This window comes from Mytilus edulis, chromosome 3 (assembly GCF_963676685.1).
Source record: "Mytilus edulis chromosome 3, xbMytEdul2.2, whole genome shotgun sequence".
Taxonomy (NCBI): domain Eukaryota; kingdom Metazoa; phylum Mollusca; class Bivalvia; order Mytilida; family Mytilidae; genus Mytilus; species Mytilus edulis.
In genome coordinates this window covers 51,224,917-51,238,245 of record NC_092346.1, presented here as the reverse complement: position 1 = coordinate 51,238,245, position 13,329 = coordinate 51,224,917, and the positions used below count along the sequence as shown (strand labels likewise).

The 13,329-nt window shown below is 32.5% G+C and overlaps 1 protein-coding gene across 1 annotated transcript; it reads left to right on the top strand.

Annotated features, from left to right (window-relative positions):
• The first annotated feature begins 2,275 nt into the window (after positions 1-2,275).
• LOC139516750 (uncharacterized) lies at positions 2,276-13,039 on the top strand. Its single transcript, XM_071307035.1, has 3 exons — positions 2,276-2,428; positions 6,595-6,729; positions 9,929-13,039. Exons 1-3 carry the CDS (start codon positions 2,384-2,386, stop codon positions 11,204-11,206), a joined length of 1,458 nt encoding a protein of 485 aa, XP_071163136.1. The 5' UTR covers positions 2,276-2,383; the 3' UTR covers positions 11,207-13,039.
• The last annotated feature ends 290 nt before the right edge of the window (positions 13,040-13,329 follow it).

Here is a 13,329-nt window from a genome sequence, read left to right as displayed (position 1 = left end):
AATAGTTGCAGCAATCCCACTGAACTTTTATAATTCGGAGATCCTTGTATCAAATTTGCATCAAAATGTCACCGGAAGTAACTGTGACATTTTAATCAAAGATTCTATGGGAGTAGAATTCTATGTTTTCATTAGTTACGCATCATTTATGGCCTTAATCATATTGATAGGTCTAATAGTATTTTATGGACTTATCGGAAGAACTATATATCATCAAATAAAGATGAGGCAACGTTTTCAAACTTGCGCAAACCAACATGCCCAGAACAACGGTACTAACGGGTCAACATTGTTTTGCCTTAAATGTTCACACAAATTTTCATACATGTTGTTGGCAATTGCGATAGGATTCGGACTATCCGTTATTCCACAGTTTATAATTCTTTTCTTGGAAATAAAGGATGGCAAATATTTATTTGACACATATGAAGTGGACACAACGGTTATATCGTTAATCAGAGAAATGGCAATACTGAATCATATAATAAATCCTTTCGTTTATGGTTTTTACGACAAACTATTTCAAGACGAAGTGAAAAAGCTCTTCAAAAATTGTAAAAGTAGTGAAATGTAAAGACATCTGACGAAATAGCATGATTAAGTTAGAGTTAACAAATTGTGAACAGCTTATTGTGCACTTGTATCAAACCAATGACCATGCAGTATCCAGTGTGGTTATTTCTGAAACTATTTCAGGTTTCTTTTTACATGACTATACCGATTTCAAAGTGTTTTCCCTTTAATTTTTATCATAATATTGGTAAGTTTTATATAAAGTTGTACTTTATAGTAAACATTCTAATAAATATGACACATGTTTAAGTATTTATTGAGATATTAAAACAATTTAAAATCAAGCATAAAATCTATTTTGATTGTTTTCTGGCCATGCAGTGTGGGAATATTTTTTATTGAAATGTTATGGTTACAAAAGCATGGCATACTTTAAAATATAGTTATGATGCTTATACAAAATAATACAAATGACTATAACTCATGAAATGTTCCGTTGCTTATAAAAGAATTAAGAGATGGGATAAATCAGGAAGAGAAAGATGATATACAGAAAACAATACCAGTACCAGACATTTACAAAGACAAATATGAATAATATAAAAATGAGGAAAGTCTTAAGTATTCGTTCATTCGTAAAATACACACTTACTTCTAAGCTATGACAATGGTGGATGACCATTACCACTTATCAATTGCATTGGACCGGTTTGCGGGGGGGGGGGGGGGGGGGTGAGCGGTGGTGGTCTAAATGATGTATCACTAGCCTGTCAACACTAATGTTGTGAGATCGATTCCGGCATGTGACAGGTGCCTTCGACTCCAATCTTAATTTACAAGGATTGCCAGTATTACTATAGAAGGTCGGTGGTTCTCTCCTGGTACTGAAGCTTCCTCCATCAGTAAAAACTTACTGCCACGAAATAGCGTATTAGTGCTGAAAGTAGCGTTAAACAACAATCAATCAACCAATAAATTAGGCAGATTTCATACAGGACCTTCTCATGAAGAATTTTTAAAAACAACATTTTCCTTTACTTCTACGTTCCGCTTTCTATATATTTATGTCTTCTGACTAAACAATTCAAAGCTTTGTGACTATGTGCATTGAATCTTTCCCGTATGAATGCCGCAGATGAAGTTAGATAAAGTTAAGTCTGCTCCATATTTGTACTTGCATCAAGAAATAGTCAATGAAATTAGTGCATAGTTAGGGGTTCATAACTTCGTACGTAATTTATAATCTGATATGCCAAATAGAAGTCATCTAGTTAAATTGTGAAATCACATTTTGCCATTTGAAATTTGCAGTATTTTGGTCAGTTTAAAAAAAGTTATATATGTTAACCCTTCAACTGACTGATCTCACACAAAATTATTTTGAAAATCGACGATCCAACGGACAGAATTATAGAACAATGTATCAATATGAAAGCAATCAATGTGAGAAAAAAAATGTGAAACATATAAAAAAAAATTGAAAAAGATCAATGTAATAAAACATAAAGATTGAAAAGGTTAAATTTCAAAACCAAGCGTTCAATATACATGATATACAGACTAGCTTCATCTTTGGTAAGAAATTATGTGGCTGAAAATATAATCTTAATATTATTTAAAGTTTTTAACACAAATAAGAGCTAGGTGAAAGACATAAACAAATTCCTTTACTTTTGTGTTTTTTTACTGTGCATGTACTGATTTTGTGTATTGAATTGATTTATCATAAATACACATTCTTGGTGTAGGTCAATCAATAATTGTTGTAATTCACATTAAAAATATGCAACATTTAAAATTCTTGCAACGGTCCACTTATTAAATATCAATGTAAGTTTGTAACCGTATCAAACTTCTTTCTGGTTTAAACATGGCTGATAATACCAACTTTGATTTGACGAATATATGCCAAACGGTAGGTAGTTATATAATATATTATTTTTCATACTAAGTGTGCCATTGTTAACTCTCTCACACGTTTTTGTTTATATATTTATCGTGCCATAAAGGCTGCTTATCATTAAATGACATATTAAAGTAAATTTACACACAATAATAACACACTTAACGTTCACTATTTGTACGCGAATTTCCAAATTGTTAATTGTTAGGGTAGAATGCACAAGTCCACCGTTCTACAATTATTGATATAGCTATTTAGACATGTTAGATATATGTATGCCTTGTAAAATAGGGCTTTGCAAAGTGTTTTTTTTTATGGCATGTTAATGAATGGAAATGAGTAGACGGGATCAAGATTAGTATTCTGTCCTACAAAATGCAGGACAATGCAAGCCATATAGTTTTGATAAATGACACATACTATGTGAAAATGTTCTACCTAAACAATCTCACCCAACTTTCTAACCTTTAATTACTGTACAGTCTTGCAATACAGCATGTGACGGGATTAAACAAGCTTGTGAGCGAGCAACTCTCCCCTGACCTTGGTGAAATTGTTTGACTCATCAGAATGCCACGAAGTAAAATAATAATATAACATTAAAACGACAAAAACACCGATATACACTTATCAAATAAGATGTATAGATGTTTATAGTTACTATACAGAGACAGTGACATTTATTACCTGGTTATATCATAGAAATTGGAATGGGTATAGAAAAAATAATTGCTCATATATGATATCAGACACCGGAGAATTTGTACAGGGTAAACAAGTTTTTGAGCGAGCAAATCTTCCCTTTAGCAATGGTGAAGCAGCACAACATAAGAACAAACAGTAAAAACCCGTTTAAAAGGATGGACTCTTCAGAATGCAACAAAGCAAAATAAAATTCTAACATTAAAACAATATACACAAAGCACCGACAGAAGTCTACTCTTATAAATAAACTTTTTATATGCATTTCTATATACTGTACACAGACAGTTCAGTGACATTTGATACCTTGTTATATCATAAAATTAGCATGGCTATCAAAATAAGTGCTCATATATGATATAATATACTGATTAATAAGGAACAGTACTATAAATATGATATAACCACTCGGACATATGTCCTCGACTAATATCCTATTCTTAAAATTAAATTAAACGGTATTAACGTATTAGAAAATATAAAATGCAATTTGTAAACTGATGTCAAGGTCATCTAGAGTTCATATGAAATATAAGACAGTATCATCTTATAATAAAATAAAAAAATGCAGATGGTCTGCTAATGTTACGGTCGTTTAGAGTCTTTAAAATGTATAAATACATTAGACAGTATTATCTTAATATAAAATGAGAAATGCAGGTTGTCTGCTGATAATCATATCAAGGTCGTCTCGAGTCGATAGAATGTACAAACAAAAAATATAAAATATATACAAGGCAATCAATGATATGTTACCTTATTCTACAAATAACAAAAAAAGATTAAAAAAAGACATACTATTAGGAAAAAAGATGAGGTATGTCATGTCCGGACTCGGGCAATATAACCTCCATTTATTTTTTAACAGATGTCAATATTAATTTAAATATTTTTCATCTTTTTTTGTTAGCTATATTCAAAATAATGGACTATTTGGAGTTTAGTATGATGTCCATTATCACTGAACTAGTTTACATATTTGTTTAGGGGCCAGCTGAATGACGCCTCCGGGTGCGGGAGTTTCTCGCTACATTGAAGACCCATTGGTGGCATTCGGCTGTTTTTTTGCTCTATGGTCGGGTTGATGTCGCTTTGAGACATTCCCCATTTCCATTCTCAATTTTATTAATCGTTTTAATAGAGTTGCATTACTGAAAATCATTTATATAATATAAAATACAAGAAGGAAAACTAGAACATAAGTTAAAAATATAAAGCAAGTTAATTGTAAACTTTATATTCCATCACATTTTTTAGTTTAAAATAAAAATTGCTGAAAGACTATAGAATTTGAAGCAACGATATATTTGAGTCCAATTTATTCTAAAAATATATGAATAATAAAATTATAATTGACTTAATACAAGCAAACCCTACACAACGCCATGACTAAAAAAGGATAAAAAAAGACAAACAGACAAATAATAGTACACAAGACACAACATAAAAAAAAACTAAAGTCTAAACAACACGAACCCCACCAAAACTGGTGGTGATCTCAGTTGCTCCGGAAGGGTACCACGCTAATACATAATAATCAGTAAAAGAAGATATAAAAAGGTCTGCTGCTTGCTGGAATTACACATACAAAAGACCGTTTCATGCAGGGACAATCAAAATCATAACTGTAAGAAGGCAATCTAATTAAAAACCGATCTCTCATGCTCCCGTTTTCTGATATGTCGCGTGGGAGATCTCCCACGCGACATATCAGAAAACGGGAGCATGAGAGATCGGTTTTTAATTAGATTGGTAAGAAGGATAACCAAAACGAAAGATCGAAAAAACTATCAGCGATCCATAGTAACAGATTGATAAACAGTAAAATAACAAAAATACCAAACTCGAAGGAAAATTCGAAAGCTCAAACACACCAAACGAATGGAAAACAACTGTCATATTCTTGTCTTGATACATGCACTGGGAATCTCTAGGAAAAGATGAACCATGACAATATTATAAACCATCGATACATTTAATTTCAAAGCTTAACGTCTTTGGGGAATAATTCAATGATCGTGAAATGAACTTAAGCAATTATCTCAATTTTAATTTCGACCATACTTTATTTACATTGCATTTCATCGGTTTTACTCACAGTTACATCTTTGCGACTTTTTTGTCCCTAGCCCAATGCTCTTTATGTGGCATTTGGTCTTCAGCCGAACGGTTTTGTTTGTCACATGTAAGTGCAAAAAAGGAAGCTTCATAACTTTGATAGGTTGTTGTAATATGATATACTGGAACCTGGGATTCTAATAGATGCATTGTTATTTCTGTAGAAGGAATTTAACAAATGTTCATGGTGGTAAACTGAATCATAAATTTGAAAGTTTGCGAGGCTCAGCGTAATCATGACTTGGTTGACTGATAGAAACCATCTGTGTTACAGATGACAACCGTGATGTTTCAGTTGTCGTAGCTACAATTCTATTTACCGTTTCAATGCTCATGATTATGAAAGAATTTGACTGACCACTTGCCAAAATGAGAATTAAAAATGCGACTAGTTTCCACCTGGAGAACCTGATTTCATACTTTTCAGGGTGGGGGTTTCATTGTGGTATAAACAAATAAGAAATGTTACAATGTTTGTGTGCTGTATGTAATACTACTTGCTTTGTTTATTCTCTGTTCTGAAAAAAAGTAAAATCACTAAAATACCGAACTCCGAGGAAAATTTAATCGGAACGTCCCTTATCACATGGCAAAATCAAATGACAAAACACACCAAAAACGAATGGACAACAACTGTCATATTCCTGACATATCCGACAATATGAATAATATTTCCCCATGAATTATATAGAAGTGTATCGATGGTGTATAATTTTGTTATGTTTCCCGTTTAATATGTTAGTTTGTAACTGTAGATCGCTGATAGTTTTTTTTTATTTTTCGTTTTGATTGTCCTTCTTAGACTTATGATTCTGACTGGTCCTTTGATTTTCTTGCTATTAGATAAACACAGTTGTTAGGTGAAATATGCGATTTGACCTATCTGATTTACCTTAATACTTACGGTTGCAAAATTTATTATACGAAATGTATAATTCCTTGAATATATATAGAAAGAAGTTATTTTAAAGTTAGCTTTTCTATGAAATTAGTAGTTGCACTTAACATTATCTTTGCAAAAAGTAAAATCACAAAAATACTGAGCTCCGAGGAAAATTCAAAACAGAAAGTCCCTAATCAAATTGCAAAATACAAAAGCTCAAACACATTAAACGAAGGGACAACAACTGTCATAATCCTGACAGGGATTTTCTTACGTAAAAATGTTAAATTAAACCTGATTTTATAGCTAGCTATAATACCTTATCTACGTTTAGCGTCAAGGTCATAGTTATAAGAAATTGTAGTCAAATTTTAGATTTTTGGTTGCAAAGAAGAATAATAGTTCACCTCATTTAAGTCATTACATCAGCTGAATAAATAAGTTTCTATTATTCTTATATATTTTATAATGGAAGGATGAACAACAGCAAAAGAATGAAGAGGGGAAAGTTCAAAGTGCATATTTGGGAAATGCAGAAAAGAAATATAGTGACGATAGTGTAGGAAAACAAAATGAAGACAAGAGAAATGCTGCATGTAAAAGCAATGATGTAAGTATACGTTAATTATAAACACTTAAACCGTTAAAGGTAATTCAGTCCTGGGTTGTCTGTTATACTTATTGTTCGTTTGTTTTATCATAAATCAGGTCGTTGTTTATTTATTGCTGTTGAAGCTTTATAACTGACTTTTTGGACAGGTTTTTTTAAAGGTAGTTTACTGCTGAAGAGTTTAAATTTGTTACCTGGCTTTTATATATATATATATATATGGAAGAACAAAAAAATTGCGAAAGCAAATGTACAGGTCTAAATAAAGGCAACAGTAGTATACCGATGTTCAAATTGTTTGGTTGATGTTTAGACGAGTTGTATATACATAATGTACAAAGCCATGTATCACCATCACTGCTGGTGATCCGATGGATAAGTCTGTTGTAGAGTTGTCACTGGCTCAAACGTACTTATAAAATATAATTATATTCTGTAACTGTATCTTACATTAATTTGTAGGATCCTTTACTATAGATAATTTAGCTGATCTGTAAAAATAACATCTTCATGCCTTATATATCATGTACTGTAGTACGACGCTAGATTAAAACTGACGTGGAAAGGTAACATCTGGCCACCTAAAGCTTCATTTTTATGAAGCCCAGGTGGTCGTGTGGTCTAGCGGGACGGCTACAGTGCAGGCGATTTGGTGTCACGATATCTCAGTAGCATGGGTTCGAATACCGGCGAGGGAAGAACAAAAAATTTGCGAAAGCAAATTTACAAATCTAACATATTGTTAGGTTGATGTTGAGACGAGTTGCATATACATAATGTACACATCCATGTATCACCATCACTGCTGGTGATCCGATGGATAAGTCTGTTGTAGAGTTGTCACTGGCTCAGACGTACTTATAGTTATAATTATTATCTGTGACTGTATCTTACATTAATTTGTAGGATCCTTTATTATAGATAATTTAGCCGATCTGTAAGAATAACATCTTCATGCCTTATATATCATGTTAATGTAGTACGACGCTAGATTAAAAGTGACATGGAAAGGTAACACCCGGCCACCGAAAGCTTCATTTTTATGTTGCCCATGTGGTCGTGTGGTCTAGCGGGACGGCTACAGTGCAGGTGATTTGGTGTCACGATATCTCAGTAGCATGGGTTCGAATCCCGGCGAGGGAAGAACAAAAAATTTGCGAAAGCAAATTTACAGATCTAACATTGTTGGGTTGATGTTTAGACGACTTGTATATACATAATGTACACAGCCATGTGTCACCATCACTGCTGGTGATCCGATGGATAAGTCTGTTGTAGAGTTGTCACTGGCTCAGACGTAACTGACTCAGACGTACTTATTAACATAATTATTTTCTGTAACTGTATCTTGCATTAATTTGTAGGATCCTTTACTATAGATAATTGAGCTGATCTGTAACAATAACATCTCAATGCCTTATATAGCATGTACTGTAGTACGCCGCTAGATTAAAACTGACGAGGAAAGGTAACACACGGCCGCCCGAAGCTTTATTATTTGGCCCAGGTGGTCGTGTGGTCTAGCGGGACGGCTACAGTGCAGGCAATTTTGTGTCATGATATCTCAGTAGCATGGGTTCGAATCCCGGCGAGTGAAGAACAAAAGATTTGCGAAAGCAAATTTACAGATCTAACATTGTTGGGTTGATGTTTAGACGAGTTATATATAGAGAGAGAGAAGTTTATAAAAAAGACCAACCAGCAAATTTACTATGTACCGGATCGTCTAGAATAGATGTGCCTCCTAAAAAGTCTCAATGTTCCAATCCGACATATACACAATTTTCATTTATGTCAAATTGTTCTGTAGAGTTTCCCAAATTCCATGGTATTTTTTCACACTTCGTCTGAGTATTTCACTTTAGAATTTTTGTTGTATCCTGTTGATATGAAATATGCTTACACTTCTGTGTTGACTTGAGTTATCATTGATATGTTCATTACTATAAATTAACTGTTAACTAAACTTTGAATTTTTCAAAACCTAAGGCTTTTCTACCTAATGAATAGATTTACCTTAACTGTTTTTGGCAAAACCTTTTGGAACTTTTGGTGTTCAATTCTCTTCAACTTCGTACTTTATTTTGGCCTTTAAACATTTTTTGATTCGAGCGTCACTGATGAGTCTTTTGTAGACGAAACGCGCGTCTGGCGTAAATATAAAATTTTAATCCTGGCATCTAGCTATGATGAGTTTATTTATTGTCATACGAAGACAAAGAATTACAAGTTTGCTCAAAACTGTTTTTCCCAAATGCTGATAATGTATTGGTTTCAGTATTCTGTAACAATCAAAATATTCTGCATTTTTTTCTTTTTTTAAGTATGTCCTTTGTTTTAAAATCCACCAGTCTGTAAGGGTGTCAAAAGCGAGGCTTTCTTGATATCAATGTTCGTATGTATCCCGGAATAGATTGAATAAATGTTATACACTTGGAATGTTTAACACGAACAAGGGTCTTTGTGATCAAACGGCTGGAAGGTTTGTGATATGGCATTGGGATTTATTTCGAAATGATAATTTAGTTTTCTTTGTTTTGTCAAATTTTGTATTAATATACAAAAAAGTAAAACCACAAAAAGCACTGAACTCCCAGGAAAATATAGACAAAGCACATAAACAAAAGATGAAAGACAAGATTACAAAAATTAATGACGATTGCAAATGAGACAACTCTCAGCAAGATCACCAAAATCAATAATACACAAATTAACGATTATAGGTCACCGTACGGCCTGCAATAATGATTAAAGCCCATATCGCATAGTCTGCTATAAAAGGCCCCGAAATGACAATGTAAAATAATTCAAACAAGAAAAACAAACGGCCTTATTTGTGTACAAAAAAAGAACGAATACAAAAAGTTAACACGTAAACAAACGACAACCATTGAATAACAGGCTCCTTACTTGGGACAGGTACATATCAAAGTCAGGAACACCCTTGTCCAATTGTTTTAAAATGGAGACAAAAATAGCCACTGCGTATAAGGGCCCTGGAAAATTTCTTTATACCAGTTAAAGTTTCTAATAACTACACTGACTTCTTGTTGTTAAAGAATACTATTGGGTATTGGCCATCTATTAACAATAAAGGAAGTATAAGTTGCTAACAATGAACTTATTTTTTCTTTCAAAATGTGCATGCGAGTGGCGGCTGTTTTGCAGTTTTCAGCTATCGGTTCCTTTTTATTTTCAGGACGAATATCATGTGAAAGATTACAATGATTTTGAAGACAAAGCAACACCATTTGCACACTTCAGAGTAAGAAGAAGCGGCAAGTTTTGCACTGGAGAATATTATCACCACTTTATTGTTATAAGAATACCCAATAAAAATGTTAAAACAGATGAATTCACAGTTGCCCATTTTACAAGTTCTGCAGAAATTTTATCCGAAGACAGCAGAGGATCCGGAAAATTTACATGTCAGACAATTTCAAGTGATCATGATCTGTTAGGATATGGCACAACAGAAATACCAGGATTACATTTAATTAAAAACCCTGATTATCCAAAGAATGATGACGATTTTAGCAAAGCATGGAAACGCCTTTACGAACGACTTGGAGAACGAGATTATCAACTTTCCTGGAATAATTGTGAGCATGTTGTCAAGTATATCCTTACTGGTAAAAGTTCATGTAAACAGGTGGATGATAACCGATGTCGTGCAGATTGTTTTAATTTTTTGATCGATTCGAGGGAAGTAGGATTAAGAGCGGCATTACTAGTATCATCATTAGGCGCTATTGCCGGTTCATTAGTTCGGCGTGCTTACGTCACAATTATTGTTGCTGCGATCGTCAGTTATAGTGTCGGGACGCTAGAACATGTTCCCCAGTGTGGCAATAAGATAGGAGCAAATATAATTGACGAAGCAGAGACAAGAATTAAGGTAGCGGAGTCAAGATCCGGAATTGCAGAACAAAGCAGCAAGCAGCATCTTAATGGAACAAAGCAGTTCTTGTATAATAAGTTTGTCTGTGACTTGGCAGGACAGCTCGCGGAGGAAGCTATTTTTAAAACGTGTGGAGCTTCTCTGGTAGTATCGGTTGCTATAGAAACAATTTTTCTTTATTATTATGTGTTACACAGTTTACTTCCAAAACGCAAAAACATTCTTTGTCCTAAAGAATTTTGTCGTATTGTGTCCTTGCACGTGTTAGGCGGATATGGTTCAATCCTTTTAGCTGTTTTATGCGGATATTTCGGTTTCTTAAATTTGAATCGTCCAGCATTGGTATATTTTTTAATTGTATTTTTTGTTGGCTTTTCTTTTCGCTATCTGCTCACAATTATCGGGGGAATTCTGTTTGATTTGTGTCATTGTCAGTGTTGTCTTAACTGTTACGTAAAATGTGAAGTTTATTGTGAACAGTGTTGTAGAGGTAAATGTGGGAAAACAGGTTTTGCTATTATTACCATTATGTTCCTTGGTGGCATTGGTTGTGCCTTATATTTCTTTCTTCGGTAAATAAAGTGCTTAGTTCGTTACTAACCAGTTATTTTACAGTGTATACATCACAAAAATATTGAACTCTGAGGAAAATTCAAAAAGAAAAGTCCCTAACCAAATGGCGAAATCAAACGAATTAATAACAAATGTCATATTCCTGACTTGGTACACGCATTTTCTTGTGTAGAGAATGGTGGATTAAACCTGGTTTTTATAATAGCTTTCTAAACCTCCCACTTGTATCACATACGATTCTATTATATTGACAACGATGTGTGAACAAAACGAACAGAGATAATAGGTATAAATGTCAAAAATAGGAGTACAATCTTGTATTTGTTGTGAAGTTGATACTGAATAACTATCGACAGTGTCTTGGTATCTTCCGATGAACTTTTTTTTAGAAAAAGGAAGAGACGCTCCTTGACATAACCCTGGTTCCAGACTTGGGGTCAATAACATTGGAATGTAATTAATTAAATTATACATTACATTGCAAAATTGATCAATTACACTAATTACACATTACACAGTAAATTACAATTACTTTACTAAAGTAATTAATTAATTACACATTACATTTTATCATAACATTTTTTAACAATATAATACATGTATGTATAATGCATATGCAAAATATTCATGTAAGTAGCATTTGATTATTATTAGAAATTTTAATGTTTTGTCATTAAGTCTGCATCTCTCTGGTCTGAACACTTTGACAGACAGCAAATCTTAATAGTCCTTCGACAGGAGCTAATGTGGCAGATATTGCTTGATCAGAACATGGACGTATTATACTTCCATGAACTATACTTCCATGATCAGAAGATGTGTTGATGGGAGAGGGAATTTGTTCCTATTAACTTGCCAATACATTAACGGATATTTTGACATCTCAGAAATAGATTTTTAAGTCATTTAAATCAAACATAGTATAAATAAAAAAATGATAAATAAATTAAAAGTATATTTTTAAATCAAAAATATAAAAAAGGATGTTTGTCACAATATTGAAAATAATTTTAAGTACAAACAATGTATATAATGTCTAAATATTAGCAACATTTTGCTAATTAGATAAAATACATGTAATAGTTGCATTGTCCCTTGACATTTTAATTTGATTAATTGCTGTTTGTTTTTACAGCTGTTACTTTTTATTTTTATAATCCTTTTGTGTATACTAATTTGACAAAATGATTGTGTGCAGTGATTTTAAATTATAAATGAACTGTCTACCAACGATTTTTTACATATTTTTTTGTTTTTGTTTTCAAGGTGATTAATTACTTATCAAAATTATAAGATTATTTAGAAAAAAAACATTCTGTAGGTCAAATAAATAATATAAAAAATTCATAATAAATTACAGACTTCATATATTGAAAAATATGTGATATCAATATTTGAAAAATAAATATAATTTTACAATTTTATTATCAAATATAAATCCTTAATACCATAAATGTACATGTAATTGAAATGTAATTCAAAAGTAATTGAGCATTACATGCTTTTTTTATTGTAATTAATTAAATTACCATTATATGTAATTAAAACACATTACATCCAATTACATGGAAAATTGTAATGCAATACACTTAATTACCATTGCATTTTCAATTACCCCATCCCTGCCTGGTTCATCAACTTTCTGCTCGGATACTAGTAAATCATTTTATTGTTTTCATTTCAATTAAGTACAATTAATTATGACTTTTTTTTTTATATGGGTCAGGTGGGAATCTAGTAATTTTCTTTTATATGCATGCTTGTTTGTTAAATACACGTGTCACTTGCACGGTCGCATTACATATAAACACTTTTGAATAAAAGCTTGGCATTTGAGTACCGATTCTGTTATTATTCTTGGGCTGTTAAAACACTCATGTTGGAATTGAATTGATCATCAAAGTTTCAATACATTTTAAAAAAAAAGTAAAAAAATATTAAAGCTTTTAAATCAAGATATACCATAGTGATTAGAATAACACAACTCAGTCATTGTCACTTTTTCTTATGGGTGTCTTGTTCGAGTTTCAACTGTTGCCTTTATTATTCAAATATATCTTGAGACAATTTAACATGTTTCATCTCCAATTCGTAGACGTTCTTGGTCGATACAGATACATACCAAG